At 47.8% G+C, this 23729-nt stretch overlaps 1 protein-coding gene across 2 annotated transcripts in view; it reads left to right on the forward strand.

The window, feature by feature from the left end:
* The first annotated feature begins 16042 nt into the window (after window positions 1-16042).
* SCNN1A (sodium channel epithelial 1 subunit alpha) overlaps window positions 16043-23729 on the forward strand; it is a 28010-nt gene continuing 20323 nt past the window's right edge. The window contains exons 1-3 of one of the 2 annotated variants that reach the window (XM_080986828.1): window positions 16052-16292; window positions 18362-18412; window positions 22095-22140. In XM_080986828.1, the coding sequence (XP_080842954.1) occupies window positions 22095-22140 (46 nt within the window). In that variant the 5' untranslated portion in view covers window positions 16052-16292; window positions 18362-18412. Of the gene's footprint in view, window positions 16293-18361; window positions 18413-22094; window positions 22141-23729 lie in introns of both variants that reach the window. The other variant, XM_080986827.1, reaches the window with a different exon arrangement.

Below are 23729 nucleotides of genomic sequence, written 5' to 3' on the forward strand. Positions count from 1 at the left end.
TATTCTGCCCCATTCATTTCAGTGCAAGGAAACTCGATACAAAAGCCACCTCTGCAACATGTCTCTGTTGCAATAATAGTATGTCAGGGAACTGCCATCAGTGCCGGAGGGAGAGAGCAAAATCCAGAGGGATTCCGGAGAGCGTCCCGGGATTGGGAGAGGCAGCCCATCTTCTGGGGAAGAGAATCAGCGTAGCACCAGTGGAGAAGGGGGGCAGATGGGGGAAGCGGCGAGGCGGTCCCATGACTCCTTGCCGGGGACCAGCGGGGAGAGTAGAGCTCCTCCGCTGCCTACGCCCTCCTTGCGCAGAAGGCTTCCGCGCAGAGAGAGTAGGCGGAGACTAGGCGTCAAAGAGCTTCTTTGCTGGAAGAAGTTTAAGAAACGCCCACTGACGGATTCTGCCAGCGATTGAGACAGCCACGGGTGAGTGGCTGTCCGGACAGAAAAGGTTCACTCAGGCAATCCAGCCAGGTGTTTGCACCGGCTTACGCACGAGCAACCCCTAGAACCATTACATAGTACATTAGTGGTGGATTTATACTGAACAGTCCACAAATTGTCCCGCTTTATTAGTTGTTATGCAATGTTCCTCCAATAGGATTAGTCTCATTATTGCCACTGTAGTGTAGCCATACAGGGTAATTGGAAGTGAGCAGAGGCACTAGGCTGCCCCCAAGATTGTGATGACCCAGCGCACGAGGTGTGAGTGTGACGTCACTCAACATTGCATGTCATGGTGTGTGACATCATGTGATGTTGCGTCATCTGGAGAAGGCTAAGCGCTCTGTGGGAGCCGCCCACTGAAGCTGTGATGCGCCAGGCAGCCTCAACACTGAGGGGGCCTCACCTGTTTCCAACAAAGACTGAGGGGGCTGGAGACACATCAGCCCCCTATAGTTGGTGCACCTGGGAATGAGGCGTTATGTCTGCCCCCAAACTTTTGCAGTTTCAAACTGTGTTGAAAATAGGATTGCATCAAGAGCACAAATTATTGCCTCTCTGAACATATCCACACTTCCTCTTGTTCTTGTTCCGCTGCTTTTCCCCTGGGGGAAAACTGCTCTTTTGTGCTCCATTGGAGCAAATGGCAATTCAGGTTTTCTCCACTTTGATGTTTTCTCCAATTTAGCAAACTAAAGAGCAGGCTTTTCCTGCAAAAGGAGCGGGGCAAGCAGAAAACCACTCAGAGCCATGCTTAACAAGCACAGGTCAAGCGGAGAACCACTCAGACCAGTGCTTCCTAGGCACAGAACATGCAGAAGTGTGGACAAGGCCTTATAATGTATTCACAATGAAAAGGATGTCTGGAGGGGCCTTTACTGAGAACAGCATGCCAGGAGCTGTTGCAGCTTCTAATGGACCCTGTCCTTGCCCCCTAACGTAAGAGAAAATGATAATCATGTGGTGTTGGATAGCAGCAGGTGTTTTACACAGCAGATTCCTAACAGGAGCAAAACTCCTGGAGAAGTTAAAGCACTGAATTTCAGGAACAGAACCCTGAAAGGCCCATGAGGTTCCTTAGCTTGCTACAGTGCCAGTTCTCAGGGACAGGCCCAGAACTGGTATCCTGCCCCAGGCATATAAATGAGCAGTTGCCACAGAAAGCAACGAAAGCACTGGATCTGCTCCCTATGGACCTTCTTTGTGATGTTGCTGCTGCTCAAATATTGGGTCAGTCAAGGGCAATCAGAAAGCCTTGTTGTCCTTTTGTTTGCCAAGAAAACTGATTCCACCAGGGCAGGACTTTCTCATGGAGCTGTGCGACTGGGGCAGAATAATTCATCAATCACAGACCCACACCCAGAGATTGCGGCCAGCAAAACCAAGCATGTGCTAAGGCCCAGAGTGATTTAGGGGCCCAACAAGCCGACAGCATATTCAGCATCCCCTGCAAGAACCAGCCTCTACAGAAGAGGACATGGTGATGATGGCTGTAAGCAGTGGCCTTTTCTGCCAGTGTCAACCTTGGCTTGCATTGATGCCTCTTGTTGCAGGATATGCACCAGACTTATCATTGTGCATCAACAGCTGTCATGGTCCGGTTGGACGCAGAGGAATGGTGGGAGGATCCAGCTGGGAAACCCCTAGTGGACAAAGGCTCAGTGCCCAAGGACAGGTGGTGGGACAATGATGAGTGGTCAGAGGGAAAAGACTGGGAAGAGGTAACAGGGCTTCGTGAGCTGTGAGAGTTGGTGGCAGAGACAAGGCCAGAATCAGAGGCAGAAGCTGAAGCAGGAGAGGAGGGAGGCCAAGAGGCAGAGATGAGTCAGGCTCCCGCTGTGACAAGCTCCCTTCCCACCTGGTATCCCAGAACCAGGAGGAGCATGAAACAGGAGGAGCAAAGTCAGGCATGCAGGTGCAGTCTCCGATTGCCTGGGAAGGAAGAGACATAGATGGCTGTGGGGTGGTAGGGACTTTTAGTCTTGGCAATTGATCCATGGGGGCAAGACATATAGGGGATGAGTTGCTGTGCTCACTAGACCTGCCACTCATGAGATCTGCCACTCCACCAAGTCAGTGCAGATCCTGTTCTTTCTAATAAAGAGTTAACTCCGACATGCACAGTGTGATTTACTGCTGGCTTGCTCCTGTCAACAGCCAAGTAGTATAGTTAGGTAATTTTGGGGAGCATCCAGCAGGGAAGAGTAGCAGTGCCTATCAGCTTCCTAGCACTGGTTTCACTGTGGCTTACCAGGAAGAAGAGGAGGAATGACAAGGCAGGATTTTGTCATAGTGCAGGTGTCCAGGCAGAGACAATTCAGCACTTCCGTCAATGCATTCACACCGTGTCAACCTCCCCACCGCCTTGCACTCCCCCCTCTCCCTCCCTATAAGTCAGAGTGACGTGGGTGCCAGGAGGCCTAGTAAATGTCATTCTCCATTCTTGACCCATACCTTTAAAAGAAGCCTTGCAGCAGTTTCAGATTTCCTCATCTTCGCAGTGCTTTAGAAAAAGGCACTTCTCAGCAAGTTGACAAGTCATGGATGCTCTCCTCCTTTTTCATATTTTAAAATTTAAAATTTTAAAGGGCACCTCAAAGTGCATCTAATTTAGTTTTTTATATGAAATTGTTATTGTGAGGCAGCAGTAACACAATTTGAAGGCACATGAGGTGACATGAGGCTAGCACCCTGCTAAAGCTAAGCAGTTTTGAGTCTGTTCCGTGTCTGGGTGGGTGGCTGTTTGGAAACCACATCAACACAGCCTTGCATTCCATGGTGGAAGAAAATAAACAAACAAATAAATTGAGGTAGTTTGTTTAAGTGTGCCTGAAATTGTTGCTCCCCCCCCCCCCCGGTGAGGGGGAACTCCACTTCCCAGGATTCTTTGAGGGAAGTCATGTGTTTTACATATGTGCTGTGGATCTGCCCATACCCTTTTTAAAGAATTGAAAAACGGCTTCCAGGAAGGGAAGTCTATTATGTCGCTGCAGACTCCAGCCCATCAATGCACAGTGCATAAACACAGTAGCATAGCATGGGTTGCTGGTGCCTGGGACAGAGCAAGTGTTGCACCTCCCTAGTGAACTGGGCAGCCTGAGGGTGGGTGCAGAGCTTGCATGGAGGGATGGGCAAACTGGCCTGACCTCATTGGCCAGCCCAAGGTGGGGCACGCACAGATGTCCCTTCGCTAGCCACATGGAGAAGGAGGCACCACCCTGGCCCCAAAGGCCTGGACCAGGTGTGGCTTGCCTCCCTGCAGAATTTTGTACCCAGGACCACTGCTCCCTGGTCCCTCTACCTGCTACACCACTGCATAAATACAGAGAACCAGTTTTTTCATAAACTCAGTCTTAGGGTGGGAGAGAGAGAGAGAAAGAATGGACACTGTGGTAAGATCGCTTCCAGCATGCTAATTTCATTAGTCATTGGAATTCAATTCTTTAGTAAGGACATTGAACAATCAGCAGTAATTTATGTCTTATTCCATAGAATACATCTATAGGGACTCTCTTGCTGGGTCAGACCATGTAGCCCACCATCCATTTCTGATACCAACAGTGGTCAGTCAAAGTCCTCTGAAAAGTTACACACAGATCATCAAGACAACAAGTCCCCTTCTCCACACTGTTTGCTAGCTTCCAGTCAATTTCTGGCAGTACAGTTAGACAAGGATGCCCAGAGACCCTTGAGGCAAACATTAAAATAGTGCCCCATCTCCTCTCCTCCAAGGGGCAGTGCCAGGCTCCTTGCCCATCCCACCCAGCTTGACCTACTTGTTGCGTGCTGCTTACACCTGCCTGCTAAACAAACTTGTTCATCAGAGGTTCAGGCAGAACAGAGGTATTTGCAAAAGTGTTCCTGCAAATATTTGCAGAACTTAGAAAAGGAGTAGATGGAGCTTAAGATCATTTCCTGGAGCAAGAGCCACAGATCTTGGCCCAGATGGTGCCACCTGTTCCATTCAAGTTCTCATCTGGACGGAGGAGGAGATATTTCTGGGGACAGGTAGCTCTTCGCCAAAGTCAAGGCAACCCAGGGAATTCTATGTTGACACAATAATCAGAATCAGAATCATGTTATTAATACCCCACACATATGGCTGGGTTTCCCAGACAAATGCCTGAAAGTTTCAGGAGTAGTTTCATCAGTGTAGCCACTTAGGCAATGCCAAGGAAGAAGAAAGGCAGCACACCCCCTCCCCAAAAAAGAAGGCACCAATCTGAATGAAAAACGTGTGTCCACTTTATCAAAACACTGTCTATTCAAGCTTCAAACAGTGACCATACAGCCGTCAAGTCTGCAGTCTGCTTAAGCCATGGGTAGGCAAACTAAGGCCGGGTGGCTGGATCTGGCCCAATCACCTTCTAAATCTGGCCCACAGACGGTCAGGGAATCAGCGTGTTTTTACATGAGTAGAACGTGTCCTTTTATTCAAAATGCATCTCTGGGTTATTTGTGGGGCATAGGAATTCGTTCATTTATTTTTTTTCAAAATATAGTCCGGCCCCCCACAAGGTCTGAGGGACAGTGGACTGGCCCCCTGCTGAAAAAGTTTGCTGACCCCTGGGCACATTAAGTAGAGGTACCACTGTAGTTCAGTTCAACAATTACTTTGAAAAAATACATATTTTGTTACGTGCAAATGGGTTTAGATACCTATTAGGTCCATAAATTACCATATAGCACATACAGTGGTACCTCTGGTTGCGAACAGGATCCGTTCCAGAGCCCCGTTCGCAACCTGAAAGGAACGCAACCTGCGTCTGCGTATCTGCTCACACGTGGGTCATGATTCGTCACTTCTGCGCATGCGCGTGATGTCATTTTGCATGCCTGTGCATGTGTGAGTGGCAAAACCTGGAAGTAACCCTTTCTGGTACTTCCGGGTCGCCACAGGACGCAACCTGAAAAAATGTACCATGAAGCAAATGTAACAAGAGGTATGACTGTACTCAACACAAAAAACAGCGACAATTTGTTGTTGACAAAGGACAGCTGGACATATAAAGGACCCCATTACCTTCAGTAGCTTAGGGCCTCATCAAACCTAAATCCGGCCCTTACAGCCTAAACGGCCTCAGCCCAGTATACCTGAAGGAGTGTCTCCACCCCTATCGTTCTGCCCGGACGCTGAGGTCCAGCGCTGAGGGCCTTCTGGTGGTTCCCTCATTGCAAGAAGCAAAGCTACAGGGAACCAGGCAGAGGGCTTTATCGGTAGTGGCGCCTGCCCTGTGGAACGCCCTCCCATCAGATGTCAAAGCGATAAACAACTACCTGACATTCAGAAGACATCTTAAGGCAGCCCTGTTCAGGGAAGTTTTTAATGTGTGACATTTTAGTGTATTTTTGGTCTCTGTGGAAGCCGCCCAGAGTGGCTGGGGAAACCCAGCCAGATGGGTGGGGTACAAATAATAAATTATTATTATTATTATTATTATTATTATTATTATTATTTAGTATATACATTAGCAGCTTAAAACGAAGTGAATTCTCCAGCCCCCCTGCCCACACACCCCTGCATTTCCAATAGCATTTGCATTCTGCTGTACACCCCAGAGACCGGGTGGGGATGTTTTCACCCAATGTGCATTCCTTGCTTGCTTTCCCCATGCCTGCACAGGAGCACACCCAGACTCCTATTCACGAAGCTGTCAGCAGCGCATTCGCAGTGGCTGTCTCGAATTTACACACACCTCGGCTTAACCGCAAAGTGAATGTGGCTTATGTCTGCAAATTGGACTGATGCTGGTTTGAAGGGAAACCCATCAAACTGCAGCATTTCTCAAGAGAGTACAGGATAGATACGGGATGTGGTGCAATGCCATGTGCACATGGCATCAGAAACCAGTGGTGAGCACACACTGGAACTGGAGCAAATTGCAATGCGTACAGTTATCAGTTAAGATCATAAGGCCTGCTAAGCTAGATCAGCCCAATTGTCCACTTCAAACACAAGACTGTCCACTGTAAACTACAGCAACAGATTGTTATGAATTTGCACTGTATAGTGGTACCTCGGGTTAAGAACTTACCGTATTTTTGGCTCTATAAGACTCACTTTTTCCCTCCTAAAAAGTAAGGGGAAATGTGTGTGCGTCTTATGGAGCGAATGCAGGCTGCGCAGCTATCCCAGAAGCCAGAACAGCAAGAGGGATTGCTGCTTTCACTGCGCAGCGATCCCTCTTGCTGTTCTGGCTTCTGAGATTCAGAATATTTTTTTTCTTGTTTTCCTCCTCCAAAAACTAGGTGCGTCTTGTGGTCTGGTGCATCTTATAGAGTGAAAAATACGGTAATTCATTCTGGAGGTCCGTTCTTAACCTGAAACTGTTCTTAACCTGAGGTACGACTTTAGCTAATGGGGTCTCCCGCCGCTTCTTTTCTCATCCTGAAGCAAAGTTCTTAACCCGAGGCAGGGGCGTAGTGTGGGTTTCAGCACCCGGGGCAAGGCAAGTAATTTGCACCCCCTAACCCGTGGATTTGCGCCCCCTACCCTAACCCCCAGATGTTGCGCCCGGTGCGGCCGGCCCCCCTGCACTCCCCACGCTACGCCACTGACCCGAGGTACTATTTCTGGGTTAGCAGAGTCTGTAACCTGAAGTGTCTGTAACCCAAGGCACCACTGTAGTTGAACAAATTATTATTCACATATTTTCCTATCTGTATCTCACTTTTTTTTAATGTATTCACCTTGGGAGCAATTCAACGTGCTAAGGGGATTGTTCCCCTTGCCTGGCAGCCTGGCAAAATGGTTTTCCCTCTCCTCCCCCTGCACACTGTTGTTCCTGAAGTCTCTAGTACCAATTTTAGGGGTGCAGGTTGGCACAATGGGGGGGGGAGAAGGAGGGAAAGTCCCACTGCACAAGCAAATGCCTTTCTGCAGGGCAGGGCCGTCTTTACCCGGGGGTGCAAGGGGTGCGGTGCACCTGGGCACTGAATTCTGGGGGACGCCAAATGCATTCCAGTCCCTCTCTTTCTTTTTTTTAAATGATATTTATTAAAAGTTTAAAAATTACAGAAAAAAGAAAAAAGACAACAACAAAAAAATAAAAAGCAATACAACAATACAGCAAAAAGAAACAAAGAAAAAACTAAAACACACATCCAATATTCCATATCTTTACCTTTCCTTTACTTGTTTCATCGACCTCCTCACACCTCCCTTTTTTTGTATTCTAGTTCAATTCACTATTTCAGCAAATTCTTCCCATCTTTCTCAATTTTTATTCTATAATTTATCTTAACGGTCTAACCTTAAATTTTTTCATTTTAACCCGTTATCAATCAGCTTTTACCTAACTCTTTGTTGCATTTCTACTAAAACCATATAGCTTCATTCCAGCATCCTTCTAACACTCATTAAGCATTCCAGTCCCTCTCAATTGGCAGCAGTGAAAAGCAATGGAGTGAAAGTCCCCCACCCACCCCCCGTCGCTCTGTTACTCCGTAGTGTCAAACAAAAGCATTTTTTTCCGCTGTGTCGCTGTTATGGGTGAGCGATTTCCCTCCGCTCCAAAAAGGTTAACAACTTTGAATTCGCTCCCCTAAAAAAAGGGTGCTGGGCAGATCTTTGCACCCCAGTGGTGCATATGCTAAAGACGGTCATGAGGAGAAACCTGCCCTGTGTCCTTATTTCTTTTACCAATCATCATCATCTAATAAAACAATAATAATAATAATAATAATAATAATAATAATAATAATAATAATTTGTTTATATGCCGCCCTTCTGACTGAGTTTCCCCAGCCACTCTGGGAGGGCTTCCAGAATATTAACACATCAAACATCTGATTTACAAGGTACAAAACAGTTTACATTTCAGAATAAACTACAATGCATGCAAAGCAAGAGAACCGATGAAACCGAAAGCCGTTCAGCAGGCAACAAATCCACAGCTGAGGGATCACTCCTCAATATTTATCAGTAAACAGGAGGCCTTGCAGAACAAAAAATGTTTTTAGCTACCTGTGGCAGGAGGGAAGTGTCAAGGCCAACCATCAAAGTATGTGTGTGACAACTCCCTGCAACGGGGAAAGGCACTGCGCAGTACGGAGGCAGCAACAGCATTGTCAGCCTGGGAGTTCGCACACATCTAGGCTAATTTTCAAGGGAAAACTTCTGTTTTTCTCCCTGTTTGGTTCCATGAACAGTGCCGTGGGATGTGTCCATACACTGTACATGTAAAATCCATGGGTTCTGTCTCGTAATTCATAGGTACAACCAGTGCTATTTTTCTTGAAAAAAAGAGGTGGTGGAACTCACCATAAACACCTCCCTCATTCTCTTAGATTGGCTCTGGTGCCCACCTGAGAGGTGCCGGAACTGAGTTCTGGTGAGTTCCAGCTGAAAAGGCCCTAGGTGAGGATAAAATATTACACTGGCTGTAGCAAAATTCCTCCTGGAAGCAGTAAAAATCAGAAATCAGTATGTACAGGCCAAAGCTCCTCCGTTGGCTAGCATGGGTGATCTTACACCTTAATCACTGTTGATATATAGAAGGTGTGACCAGAAAGTTCATTGAATAGTCACAGAAACTGGACAGCGAGAAATATTCGAACATACAATCGGCATCGGAAACCCACAAAATGCTCACAATTGTGCACAGAGATGAAGCGGTAACTCAAAAGACAGTGTGTGAGTGGCTTAAGCGTTTCCATGAAGGGTGGAAAACCATCAAATATGACCCTTGGTCTTGCAGACCATCGATGAGCAGAACAGTGGCAAATGTCGACAGAGTTTGTGAGTTATTGATGCGGGACTGGCATTTGTCCATCCAAATGATGGCGGAAGAATTGCATATTTTGTATGAAATTGTTACTGAGTTCACTGAGTTGTCCCATCCTCCATATTCTCCCGATCTGCTCCACCGGAGTTTCTTTGTCCAAAACTGAAATCTGCACTGAAAGGGCACAGATTTTCCAACATTTCACACGTCCAAGCTGCTGTGATGAGGGAACTGAAAGCAGTATTAAAATAGGACTCTCCAGAAGTTTCCAACAGTTCTACAAACGTTGTCAACAGTGCATTGTATCAAAGGGGGCCTACGTTGAAGGCCAGTAATGTATGTATGTTCTAATATTTCTCGCTGTCCAATTTCTGTGACCATTCACCAAACTTTCCGGTCACACCTTGTACTATGTTGTATTGTGGATTTGGGGTCGTAGTGATGTATGGAAGTGAGAGCTGGACCATAAAGAAGGCTGATCGCCAAAGAATTGATGCTTTTGAATTATGGTACTGGAGGAGACTCTTGAGAGTCCCATGGACTGCAAGAAGATCAAACCAATCCATTCTGAAGGAAATCAGCCCTGAGTGCTCACTGGAAGGACAGATCCTGAAGCTGAGGCTCCAATATTTGGCCACCTCAGGAGAAGAGAAGACTCGCTGGAAAAGACCCTGATGTTGGGAAAGATGGAGGGCACAAGGAGAAGGGGACGACAGAGGACGAGATGGTTGGATAGTGTTCTCGAAGCTACCAGCATGAGTTTGACCAATCTGCGGGAGGCAGTGGAGGACAGGAGTGCCTGGCGTGCTCTGGTCCGGGGGTCACAAAGAGGAGGACACGACTAAACGACTAAACAACAACAAGAACAAATCTCCTATTTTATTTATACCATCAGCAGCTCAGATGCCTGGCAAATGGGCAAACCCTCTTTGGCAATGCCAGTAACCCTGTCATAGCCCTGAGGTGTGTGAATACCATGAGAAACAAAAAGTGGAACAGACAAGGTACAGCTAGCCAAAGGCAAATGTACTGTGAAGCCATGACAATCCATGCCATCCCAGAAGGACAAGATGTAAGCTGGCACACGGGCATTGCTAATGGATACTGATTTATTTTAAACTGTTTTTACTATTCTACTTTTTATTTGCTGTGGCCTGCCCTGGAAGCTTATGGTGAAGGACGAGCAATAAATCAAATGCATTAGCAATAGATCTTGAGCCTGGAAAATAGGAACCACTAATCCTGGACGCTTCCTGGTGATCATCACCTGAAGTCTCTGAGAAGCTGCTGCCAACTCTTTTTTTTTCCTCTTCCTTGCTACCTTAGCTAATTGTTTACCTGCTGATTCCCCCCCCCCCGCCACCATTCCAGGAACACAATGTTCTTTAAGCAGTGTGCAGTTATAGCCTGGAGCAGAAAGTGTAATTCCTCCCCCTCACCTGTTTCAGGTGACAGGGAGATCGTAATCACATCAAGTAAGACACGAGGCGGAATGCTAGGTCCGCCAAGATATTTTTTTTACTGGCCTGAGGAAATTGAGCGTGTGAAGCTTTTGATAGAATGGAGCTAAGTGGCAGGGAAAGCCTACAGTCCGCTGTGATTCTCTGCATGTCAGCAGTTGTTTAAAAAGCGCAGGAGCAGAGACACCCAAGAAAGGTGGCAACTCTGCCGTTGCCACCAGCAACCCCCCTCATCCTGGTTGTCTCCAACCTGTCCAGTATGATTGATGGCTCATCTAATAAGGGACTCCTCAGCAGAAAGCAAACTCTGATGTTCTGTAGGCCACCCACGTTCCACAGAAACATGTGCTTTACTCGCTGGAGTGCCCTTTTATGAGCCACAAGGAGCTATGGAGTCGGTTTCATTTTCATTTAAATGCATGTTCGGCAACTGATTTCTAAAGGTCTGCTTTTTGAACTGAACGGTAGTGGCAGGAGCGCCAACTCTTACAGCAGGGGTCAGCAACCTAAGACCCATGGGCCACAAGCGGCCCACAGGGGTCGTTTAACCGGCCTACGAGCTGCCCCCAAACTGAGCCGCCCGCTCGGCCAGTCCCCGCCTGCTGCGCTAGACCGGTGCAACTTGGTGCAGAGACTCACTTCCGCAGCACCGAAAATTGTCTGCACAGACGCCGGAAATCACAGGCGGGCAGGGCGGGTGAGTGCACACGCGCACTCAAGCGTGATCCGGCCCATGGAGGGATCTCTGCTGGAGTGAACTGGCCCAGGCAAGGTAAACCTTGCCGACCCCTGTCCTAGGGACTGAGGCGACTTCAGCCCCCCCCCCAATGTAGTTGATGGAGCTGAGTCCCCCCCCCAAAGCTGAGCGCTGCTACTGTTGCGAAGTATGCCAAGCCACCAGCACGAGACCTCCCGGCCACTGGCATGAGGTGTGCCACACTGCTGCCACCAGTGTCAGGCCTCCAGGGCACTGACATGAGGCTTGCCAGGCCACCACCATTGTAAGGATTGCTAGGCTGCCGGCAGGCTGCCTAGGCCACCAATGGCTATGTACTTCCAGAAGCTGGTGCCAATAGTGCGATTCTGGAAGTGCGGCTGCAGCGGCTGACAGTGGCTACTCCACCTGCTGCCTTAGCCCCTGACCCATGGAGGCAACAGGAGGAGGAGGAGCTGTCTCCGGGGCCACTGGCCATGGAAACCAAGCCGCCACAAGACGCCTGAGCAGCATTCCAGCCCCATCTCCTATCTAAGTCAGCGTACTGTGCCTGGGTAGCGGAAGAGACAATCAGTAATGGCTCTGCCCACAGGCTCACTCAGATGCAGAGAGAAATTGGAAAGGGCCTGATGGGAAGTTGCTGGGAGCAGGGTCAGTTTGAGCCCCTAGGCCAGAAGTTGCCTAATGTATGGTTTCCTGGGTATTGTGTGGGTTAACTGTTCCACTTCGCCAGACTTCAGTTTATATGACGTTCTCAGCTGCTTTGGATCAGATTGTTCCACCTAACATCTTTAGGAGCAAAATCCCTGGCCTTGGAACGTTCCTTCGAGCAGTTCCCAGAACGGAATCGGCTTACAGCTTAGGAGACAGAATTCGGGTCACAACTGGTTCTGTGCCTCATCTTAGTGTCATGAGCTGGCAGGACACCGACGGGGAGGAGGGGTGTGGCCACGATTGGTTCATACCAGGGCAAGATGAAGATGGCAAAGGGGAGGTTGGGGACTTAGGACATACTCGTGGGACATCAGGGGATGTCAAGGAGGTAGCAAACAGTTCACAGAAGCCAGAGGAGGGAGACCCATCACCAGAACCAGAGGTACCCTGATCTCCGCAGACACATTGGGCTCTGAGGCACTGGGAACAGCAGGAAGTGCACTCCAGGGGACTGAGGCAGGCAAGGGCACACAGCCAGTTCACTAGTGGACCAGGTGGACACCATGGGGTTCCTTAGGTCTGGGAGGAGGTTTGTGGTTGCTGAGCTGGATTAGGCTCAGAGCAGGTGAGGATCACGTTTTGTCAAGTGGAGGAGGATAGCTGCTCAGCTGGAGCAAACTCAGGTGCATCAATCTGTGGCAGTCAGGTACAACATTTCCTGTTTGCCCAGAGTGGACGCACAGAGGGATGTTACTCCAGCCAGGAGGACTTCCTGTCACACCTGTCTGGAGCATCCTCCCCCTGCGTGTGACCAGGTAGATGGGCATGACCAGGGAGATCCCGTAAAGGGGCTAGTCACACAGCCATCTTCCCTTCCCCTTCTTCTTGATTCTCCATCTTCCTGGTGTTATTTTGCTGTGTGCTAGCTCTCAGCCAGGAGCACATGGGCTCAGTCCTCATATGGGGAAAATCCACATCTTTCTCTGTAACTGTAACTACAAGCTAAAGCCTGCCTTCAGGATCATACTGTGAACTGAATGTAAGTAAACTTCTTATTACCTTTAAAAGAAGACTGTTGTGTCATTATTGTTTTAAAGAGGGAATTAAAGGGGAATTTACCAGGAACAAATCCAATTTGGACAAGCCAGACTGGACTGCTTAACTCAAGAGATTCTTACGAATCTTCCAACTAGCTTACTGCAATGTACAGGGAATGTGCTCTGCTGCTAACTCATTAGCATGAGTGAGGAAGGATAATATTGAATCAATATATCAATATATCCTCTCCTACTATCCACAGCATTCCGACACAATCAAGATTGGGAAGGATAAAAGGGAAGCAAGGCTGAGATTCTGCATCTGCTCTGGAGGTGGGAACCTGACCTCACAGATTGTCTTCAGACCTTGCTCATTGTATTGGACCTGGACCAGTATTTGACTATTACGACTGACCTACCGCCAGGTACACTGGGGGTCGGGACATCTAGGTGGCCCTTTCCTGTGGGACTCTGCATCCCTTCCTCCAATCCATACAGATCCCAAACACAAGTCTAGGACCTCCTTGGGCTGAACCTGGTTTGAAAACAGGAGCTATGGTTAAGCTGAGGTGTGTACATTTGAGAACGCTGTTGTGCTTGCACAGACGACAACTTTATTGAATTGTTGTTTGAGGCAGGGGGTTTGTAGGTGCAGTGAAACTAACCAGGCAATGCACAACTAGTGAACACATCCCCTCCCCCTCTCTGGTGTGTCCAGCAACAGAAACATGCCACTTGAAACACGGTCGGTGGGACCGGCGATGACCTCACAGCATTTTAAGCTGCTAATTATTTGTGGCTAATGCAGACATGGTCGTCACCTCTATAGCCCTGGGGGATATTGCTTCCTTGTAAGGCAAGCTCTTCCTGCTTCTTCTCTAGTTTCACTAAAAACTGTGGTACAAACAGGAAACATGAGGGGATCTGAGTCTGCAGCCTGCAGGGGGACAAGATATTACCTGGCGGCCATTTTAAATTTGAGAAAGATATTGGCAGGCACTAACTGTTATGTACTGAGTTGAATAGGATCCAAAGGCAGCAGTCTGATTGGTCCTAGAACAATAGTATTCAGAATGCAGCAGTCTGATTGGTCCACAGGAGCCACCCAATCCAGCTCCAGGTGGAAGTGAATCCACAACCTGATTGGCCTACAGGAGAATCCAATTAGCCAATCATGTGGGGCCCATTGTGTAAATAATGTATATAAAGCAAAATAAAAAAAATTCTTCCAGTAGCACCTTTAAGACCAACTAAGTTAGTTCTTGGTATGAGCTTTCGTGTGCAAGCACACTTCTTCAGTCATTCTGGGGGAACTTCCATTCTTCCTCACCACTATGAGCTGAATAAAGAGCATGAAATCCACTCTCGACTCCGAGTATATTTCACTAACAAAGCTTAGTGAATTGGGTGCGGGGGTGGATTTTGGGCTGCCAAAATTATAAGGACTTGATGAAGTAAATTGTGAAGCACTGCATTTCTGAAGGTGAGCCAATCAGAAGTCACGCTTTGGTTTCCGAACGTTTTGTAAGTCGAACGGACTTCCAGAACAGATTCCTTTCAATTTCCAATGTACGACTGTACTAAAGACCTTCCCCCATGAATGATACGCTCCCTGATGCCCACCCCCAGCATTATTCAGTGGCACCCAGTTAATAAATCAGATTGGGGGACATTTACTGTGCAACAAATTTGTGTGTGAATTTAAGTATACTATTGTGGCCGTTAAACATGAGCAGGGTCCTTGTATACCATCCCCAACCCCAACAACTTATTTCTTTTCCCCCTTCCCCCATAGTTTTGCATGCTTGTGATGAACATGTACACAACAGCCAACTTTTATTAGACTTCTTCAAAAAGCTGACTCTGGAGGGATAACAGAGACACTTCCAGGCTGTTGCCATTTTCAGGTGGGATTCAACCACATACAGGCAAAATTCAAGTTGTGCAGCAAATCCGCTTTTCCAAAAGACTGGGCTCTTTGCAATAAGGAAAGTGATGGGAAAATGCACTGGTGGAAAGCACAAGGTAAGACTTGCTTTGACTCAATGGCTGCATACACATTGCACCTTTAAAGCACATTCAAATGACAGCTTTCTTCAGGGTTGATGGGAGCATAACTCTATAAACGGTAACCTACAGTGCCCAGAATTCTTTGAGGGGTAAATGTGCTTCAAATGTGCTTTGAAGGTATAGTGTGTATGCATCTCATCCAACCTCTCCACAAATAAAATGAATGAAATACCAATGCTGTCTAACCTCCCTGCAAACAAATCAGGATGAATGCACAATAGACCAGTCATCTGGAAGTGCGCCAAATCTCTTCCACTCACCTCAAAGGCCAGTTACACCAGGGGTCAGCAACCTTTTTCAGCCGTGAGCCGGTCCACCGTCCCTCAGACCATGTGGGGGGCTGGACTATATTTGGGGAGTGGGGGATGATTGAATTCCTATGCCCCACAAATAACCCAGAGATGCATTTTAAATAAAAGGACACATTCTACTCATGTAAAAACATGCTGATTCCTGGACCGTCTGTAGGCCGGATTTAGAGGGAGATTGGACCAGATCCAGCTCCCGGGCCTTAGGTTGCCTACCCCTGAGTAACACAGTCATAAGCCGGTGCAGCCCAAACACAGGGGAAACTGAGGTATGTTGGACCGGGGAGACCATGAGATGGAAGAAGTGGTGCAACAAACAGGCTGCACACGGAGAAATCAAATTATAAAGCTAGCCGCTGTAATTCAATATAACATAGAATAAATAGCATCCCTCTCTGAATGTAAAGTAAGATGTCCTGCAGTGGAGACATAGCCTCATCTTTTCCTTCTACTGCTATCACCTCCTCCTTTCCATCTTTCTCAACCTCTCTGCTATTATGCAGTAAATTGAGACTCCTGCTGCTGCTGCTGCCTCCGCTGTCTAAACTTTTCTTTCATCCCAGCCCCTTCACCTGGGCGGGGAGAGGCAGGGAGGGCCAAAGGAGCAGGACAAGTCGCCAGACTGATCTGGAAAGGAACCAGTTTAATCCCAACCATCAGGAACAAGGAGCTGCCAGCAAAGCAGGGGCCAGCCTCCGGAGATCAGGCAAGAAGAGATCTTTCTCTTTCTCTCTCTCTCTCCCTCTTCTGCAGCAGAGACAGCAGCTGCTGGGTGGAGCACCCCTCCAGGGAAAATGCAGCAGGACAGAAGCATCATCACCAAAGGCAACATGCAGGAGCCTGGTTTCCCTGCCATCTCTGATTCTGATTCTAATCAACAGGTAAAGCCTGGGGACTGTGAAGTTGTGGGCGGAGGAGACAAGTAGATAAGAAGGGGGGAAAGGACAAAATCACCTGTCTCCCACTGGAATTAACCAATTCTACCGTTATTCCAAATCTGTAACGTTGTAAGAAAAAACTGCTCCTTTTCCCTTATGGGGTACCCAAGAGCCCATATAGAGTCCTTTACTTTAGCAACAGTCAGAGATGCATACGTTTAGCAGGTGGAGTTTAATTTTTCCCATCACTTTTATCCCCATGTGGGGGAAAAACCTTGAGTTTTGGCATGTCAGGCAGCTCTTTAAAGGCACAGCAGGGCCCACAGCGGTGTGGGGGGGGGAGAGATAACTGTACATGGATCTCTTTGTGGGGACAGCAGGACAGCCCTGTACTTTTAACACAGGATGAGAAAACAGGCACCTCCGCAAGCCACTTTATGACAGGCTCTGCGTTGTTGACGCAGGCAAGCTTTTCACAGCACCCACACACTATCGCCCACATTAAATTGCCGTCCCATATCTAACCCCACCCTCAGTTTAATCGAGATTTGCCATTTCCATGGTCTGGGGGTTTCTGTTTGTTTACTTACGGGTGTTCTGTATAAATGATAAATCGAAATGAAATGGAGAAATAATATGGGGTGGCATTTTGATGGGGGAGGCATTGTGTGGGCACAGCATAAAAACTGAATGTGTGAGGCGCATCGAGGCCACAATAACCTGCTTGGAGGAAGAGTTCTCCTGAGCCCACTTTTGGAGTTTGGTTTCCTTCGTCTTGTTTCCACTGTGATGCTGAAGCAGCAGACAGACAGCCGCCAAAGACTCACCTTCCCTTGTCTTGCCTCTCTGCCATGAAATGATGGAATGTAGCACACTAAAGTATATAATGTTTCTCTCAATCTCTCACACACAACTCAGTGTCACCTTTGTTTGCCCAGGCACTCCTGTTGGGCTTTACTCTTTGCCTTGGGTCTTCTCAGATTTTTTACCTCTAACAAGAGTTGCCGGAATAATGATGGTGGTGGTGGTGTTTTGCAGTGCTCACCTCTCTGTGTTGAGGCTGCCATTTGTTGCAACCATTTTGCATGAGTGGCCTCGATTTGTTGTTGGAGTCTGACTGCACGGTTACATGCTTATTAAAACTCTAGCAGCAGATTCTTCAAGAGAAAAGCAGCATTGGGAGGGGGAGATTTGCAGCAGAGACAGTGTCAGAGAATGGTGCTTAAACCCCATTGCTTTCCTCGTCGCAATTCTCCTCACCTCCAAGCCCTTTCGCTCCTGCAGGTAGTGGTCTCTTTGCAAAGACCCAACAACATGTAATGGTGCAACCCCAGCATTACACAATCGCAGCTCTGGCTTGTTCATGTACCGTATTTTTCGCTCTGTTAGACGCACCGGACGATTGGACGCACCTAGTTTTTAGGGGAGGCTCCCCGCTCCCCTGCGGAGACTTCATCCCGTGGCTAAGCCAGAAGCTAGAACAGCCAGCGGGATCCCGCTCGCTGTCCTGACTGCTTTAGCCGCGCGCAGCCTCTCCCGGGCAAGGGGAGCCTTCATTCCCTGCCCAGGATAGGCTGCGCGCGGCTAAGGCTCCCCCAAGAGCCGATCTCCCTTTAAAGAGCGTGTGGAGTGTGCGTGCAGCTCTTGGGGGCTTTTCCCTGAGGAGAGAGAAGTGTAGCCCTTCTTCCCTCCTCGGGGAAAAGCCCCCAAGAGCTGCACACACGGTCCATGCAGCTCTTTAAAGGGAGCGCTGACAGAGCCTCCCGCCTGCATTCGCTGCATAAGATGCACACACATTTCCCCTTACTTTCTAGGAGGGGGAAAGTGCATCTTATAGAGCGAAAAATACAGTACCTACCCCTCTCCACACATCATTGTTACAAGCAGTCTTCTCCCAGATGTTCTCTTTTGAACCAAAAAGGCCCAAGTGGCTGAGGGGAGCTGAGCCCTCCCCCCATCTCTCTGCACTCCATCGTTGCAGACATTTTTATTACAGTCCATCTCATTTAATACCAAATGGGGTGAGTGGCCATTGTTGCAGGCACCTTTCTGCCAGCCTGTCTCTTTTACAGGAAGTGAGCTCCACTGGCAGGAAAGGTGTGTGAAGTGCAGAGCACTGTAAGGTAAGGAAGAACTGGGAGGTCAGAACCCTCTAGGTGTCCCTGTTTTCCAGGGACAGTCCAGGATTTACAGAAGCCGTCCTGGTTTCTGATTTGATCCCGGAAAGCCCCACTTTTCCTTAGGACGTCCCCATTTTCATGGGTGAAATGTTGGAGGGTATGGAGTTATGCGACCCCCCCAAAGCCAAGGAGATAAGTAACTATACACCCTTTAGAAGACATCTGAAGGCACCCCTGTAAGGGATTTATTTATTTTTTAGTGTTTAATGTTTTATTATGTTTTTATATATGTTGGAAGCTGCCCAGAGTGGCTGGGGAAACCCAGTCAGATAGGCGGGGTATAAATAATAAAATTAATAGTAGTAGTAGTATTGAAAAGGGACTCAACTACATTAGTCAAGAAGCAGAGTTTTGAATGTGTTATAAACATGCAACACCAGATGGCACCAGAGAGCACAGAAAAAATTCTAAGCGATTCTCCATAGCAGTTTTTTTCTTTTGTTACAACAATTTAATTCCTGGTGTATTTATAGGTATTTATAGTGAGGGGGTGGTTTTCCTGTGTGTAGATCCACCCAAGAATATCCCTATTTTCATTGGCTAAATGTTGGAGGGTATGGACAGTACGCACACCCACTTTTTCATGTTTAAATAAGGCAGGCAACACTTTTTTACATGACAGGCGCATGACTAAACATCATTTTGCTTAGCCCTTTAGAGATGCCTTTGACAACCTGCTGCTCTGCAAATGTTCTGGACTAAAACCCCTGGTGCCAGCCAGAAGGGCACCAGTTTAGCAAAGGCTATTTTAGAGCATGCTATTTTATTAGAAGTCGCATATAATAGATATAGTGGCACCTCGGGTTACGTACGCTTCACGTTACAGACTCTGCTAACCCAGAAATAGTACCTCTGGTTAAGAACTTTGCTTCAGGATGAGAACAGAAATCGCGCGGCGGCAGCGCAGCAGCAGCGGGAGGCCCCCATTAGCTAAAGTGGTGCTTCAGGTTAAGAAGAGTTTCAGGTTAAGAACAGACCTCCAGAACAAATTAAGTACTTAACCCGAGGTACCTCTGTATTGTTCTTCAAAATTTGCTGGCTTTAGCATCTTTATCATTCTGTAGTTTTGATGACCTTTTGATTCCCCCTCCACCCCTGTAAGGATGATGGAATTACTTACTTTAGGAGCAACCACCTTTCAAAATCACTTCCATTTTTATTTGGGTTCCATTCCCCCGCGCCCCGAGTGTTGTCAGCTGTGCGGATGTCATGCATTTCAAGCATGTCCCCTTCTCCAAAAAATCCTGGGAACTCTAGTTTACTGCTCAAAGAGCTGCAATTCCTAGCACCCTCAACAAAAGAGTCCTTTGGGGAGGGGAATGTGCTTTAAATGTGTGGTGTGCATGCCGCCTAATGATTTGGGTAAGAAGACTAAGACATCTTATTGGGAATAGGCCTGTGCATTTGAAGAGCTGCTGTTATGGGCAGGAATCTGTGAGGAAGAAGCAGAGGGATGGGAAATAAAGAACTAGTTTGGGCCTTTATAAGTCCCATGGGAGTGCCGCTTATATTTCTCTCCTTAAATTCTGGCTGGATCATGCTCTCTGTGTCTTACCTATGTAAGCTAGTAAAGGTAAAGGTACCCCTGCCCGTACGGGCCAGTCGTGTCTGACTCTGGGGTTGTGCGCTCATCTCACTTAAGAGGCCGGGAGCCAGCGCTGTCCGCAGACACTTCCGGGTCACGTGGCCAGCGTGACGAAGCTGCTCTGGCGAGCCAGCACCAGCACAGCACACGGAAACGCCGTTTACCTTCCCGCTATAAAGCGGTACCTATTTATCTACTTGCACTTAGGGGTGCTTTCGAACTGCTAGGTGGGCAGGAGCTAGGACCGAAAGACGGGAGCTCACCCCGCCGCGGGGATTCGAACCACCGACCATGCAATCGGCAAGTCCTAGGCACTGAGGTTTTACCCACAGCGCCACCCGCGTCCCATCCTACGTAAGCTACGCAATCATTAAGAACAAAATTTGACTACTAATTATATTTCAGAGTTATATATTCCAGCTTTTCAGATAGAAGCAGTTTACAGGAATGCACCGGCCAAACATCAGTTTTCAAAAAAATTTGCCAAGCAGAAACTAAACCATGAGGTTAGACTAAAGAATTACAAATAAATGAATAAATACATGTCATCAATGTGAAGAAAGCGATAAAGCCAGCTCAGTTTCTGCTTCTGACCTTTACGCTTCATTAGGCAACCGTAAGCACTTCCTTGAGTAATCTGAAGTGGCACTCATTTTATCATGGCACAGAAAAAGACTGTCAAATATAATATAATAGAACTTCATTTTTCACTTTGCTACGTATGGGCGCTGTGTTTTTTCTTGTGGTAGACTGTTTTTAAAATAAATAAGTAAATAAATCCTTATTGAAATATTAGCCAGTATGGACATTTCCTGTTTAGTCTGCTGTTGCAAGGATCTGTCAATGAGTCGATTGATTACTCATTACTTTATGAGGGCAGAAGAAGCCAAACTAGATGTTACTTGGCAATATGAAGTTCTCATTGTCGTCATCGCCCCACCCCACCCCGCCCTGCCATGCCAGCTATTTGTGAAATCAAAAACAGCTATGACACATGAAACTATTATTAATTGCATTTATATCCCACCTCCCCCCCCCAGGGAGCTCAAGGTGGCGCACATGATTTTCTCCCCCTCCTCATTTAATCCCCACAACAACCCTGTGAGGCAGGCCAGGTTGAGAGGCAGTGACTAGCCCAAGGTCACCCCCAAGGAGCTTTGTGGCTGAACAAGGATGTGGGTGGCACTTGTGGGTTAAACCACAGAGCCTAGGACTTGCCGATCAGAAGGTCAGTGGTTCGAATCCCCGTGACGGGGTGAGCTCCCATTGCTTGGTCCCTGCTCCTGCCAACCTAGCAGTTCGAAAGCACTTCAAAGTACAAGTAGATAAATAGGTACCACTCTGGCGGGAAAGTAAACGGCATTTCTGTGTGCTGCTCTGGTTCGCCAGAAGCGGCTTAGTCATGCTGGCCACATGACCCGGAAGGTGTATGCCGGCTCCCTCGGCCAATAAAGCGAGATGAGCGCCACAACCCCAGAGTCAGCCACGACTGGATCTAATGGTCAGGGGTCCCTTTACCTTTACATTTTAAGGATTCGAAGCCAGATCTCCCAGGTCCTGGCATGACAGTCTAACCCAGGGGTCAGCAAACTTTTTCAGCGGGGGGCCGGTCCACTGTCCCTCAGACCTTGCGGGGGCCGGACTATATTTTGGTGGGGAATGAATGAATTCCTATGCCCCACAAATAACCCAGAGATGCATTTCAGATAAAAGCACACATGCTACTCATGTAAAAACAAGCTGATTCCCGGACCGTCCATGGGCTGGATTCAGAAGGCGATTGGGCCAGATCCCGCCCCTGGGCCTTAGTTTGCCTACCATGTTCTAACCACTACACAACACTGCGATAGGAGTGACGTCCAGTTCAGCTCAAACAGGAATGTACTCAAAAAAGACAAGTCTGTGTCCCTAAGCAGCTGACAGTCTAAATTTCTGCAGTGGGTGAGACAAAAGAAGAGAAGTGAGGGAATGGGAGAGGTTCAGCCAGTCAAGGGATGCATATGAGCAGATACAGTTACATTTACTTACGTTTTGTTTCAGATGGATATGAGGACCAAGGGCCTGAGCCAAAGACTTCGTGGAAAAGGTAGGCTTCTGGTCACGAAACATAAGGCACAAGGTACACTTCTGTGTGATTTTAAGAATGTAAGCAGTTCCCTGTCGGATCAGACCAAAGGGCCATCTTTTTTTTTTTAATCATTTTTATTGATTTTCCAATAAAAAACATCCAGTTAATATATCCAATCATAATACTCCAATTAAAATAAAGAAGTCCAAATTATAATTATTAATTTTTCAGAGCTCCCTACGGTCTGGATCTCTCAAGCATATCTCCACATCTCAGTCCTGACAGACCAAAGGGCGATCTAATCTCACAGTGACCAGTCAGATGCCTCTGGCAAGCTGGAACGTGAGTGCAATAGCGGTCTCCCCAATTGTGTTTCCCAGAATCTGGCATACTGCTGCTTCTAACACTGGAGATACTTGTTGGTGCAAAAGGCACATCACACCCAAACCAAACAGTGTTACATTCCTGAGACTAATCTGTAAAGAGGCTCCGGGAATTGATACACAGGGCTATGATTGAGCATAGCTGTCAACCGTCCCTTATTTGGCGGGAAACTCCCTTATCCCAGCGCCATTTCCCGCTGCTGTCCCGGATTGATAATGTCCCTTAAATTTCCCGGGTTTCTTGCTCGCCCGGCTCTGAGGGAAGCAGTGGCTCAGGGTCCTCCACCGCGAGAGAGAGAGCGCTGGCGCCGTCGTCCTGGTGCAAGGAGTTCCATCGGCCCTTCCCAGCCTGAGAGAGGGGAGGGAGAGAGACTCTCGCCCACACCGCCCGCAAGCCCAGAGGCAGCAGCGGTGGAGGCAGCTGAGGAGGCGGCCTAGGGAGGAGGAAGAGGAGGGGATGAGGAGGGACACAGAAGGGCGGCGCTTCAGCGGCTGCCGCGGCACCGCAACCACCTCATGCCAGATTGACAGCATCTGTCAATCCTACCAATGTATGTAACTCTTTACAATAGCAAAATCCCTTATTTTGGCTGCTGATCCCTTATTTTGGCTGCTGATCCCTTATTTTCAAGGCTGCTGGTCCCTTATTTTCAAATCTGTAAGTTGACTGCTATGTGACTGAGACAAGGGAGATGGAAAGGAATATGCTTTGAGGACCAAGATCCTTTCTCAACCTAACAGGGAGCATTCAAGATGTCACAACGTACATTTGAAGCACCTCCAGAGCACCTTTGAAGCCCATGACTTCAACCCCGGAATTCTGGGAACTGCAGCTTTCCCCTCACATTACTACAATTCCCAGTTTCCTTAACAAGCTACAGTTCCCACGATTCTTTGCAGGAAAGCCTTGTATGTTGGATGTGCTTTAAATCTATAGTGTGGATCTGTATTAGTAAGGAGGCTAGGTTACAATACTATGAACCTGGGAATAAACCCAGTGAGCACAAACAGAAATTATGTGTGTAGGGTATCACTGACTATCACCAAGGCAAGCCTGACTGCTTGAGTAAGACCCTGAGGCAGTTTAGTGAACTAGCCGTCAACTCAAGGGCTGTACTCCATATGAATGAAATGTCATATTTCATATTTGCCAAGATCAAAGCTACCAAGAGATATGGGTGCATTTCTACGTACATTTTCTTTGAAGCCTCTCCCATTGTTACC

This window comes from Podarcis pityusensis, assembly GCF_964106645.2.
Source record: "Podarcis pityusensis genome assembly, chromosome: 17".
Lineage (NCBI taxonomy): Eukaryota > Metazoa > Chordata > Lepidosauria > Squamata > Lacertidae > Podarcis > Podarcis pityusensis.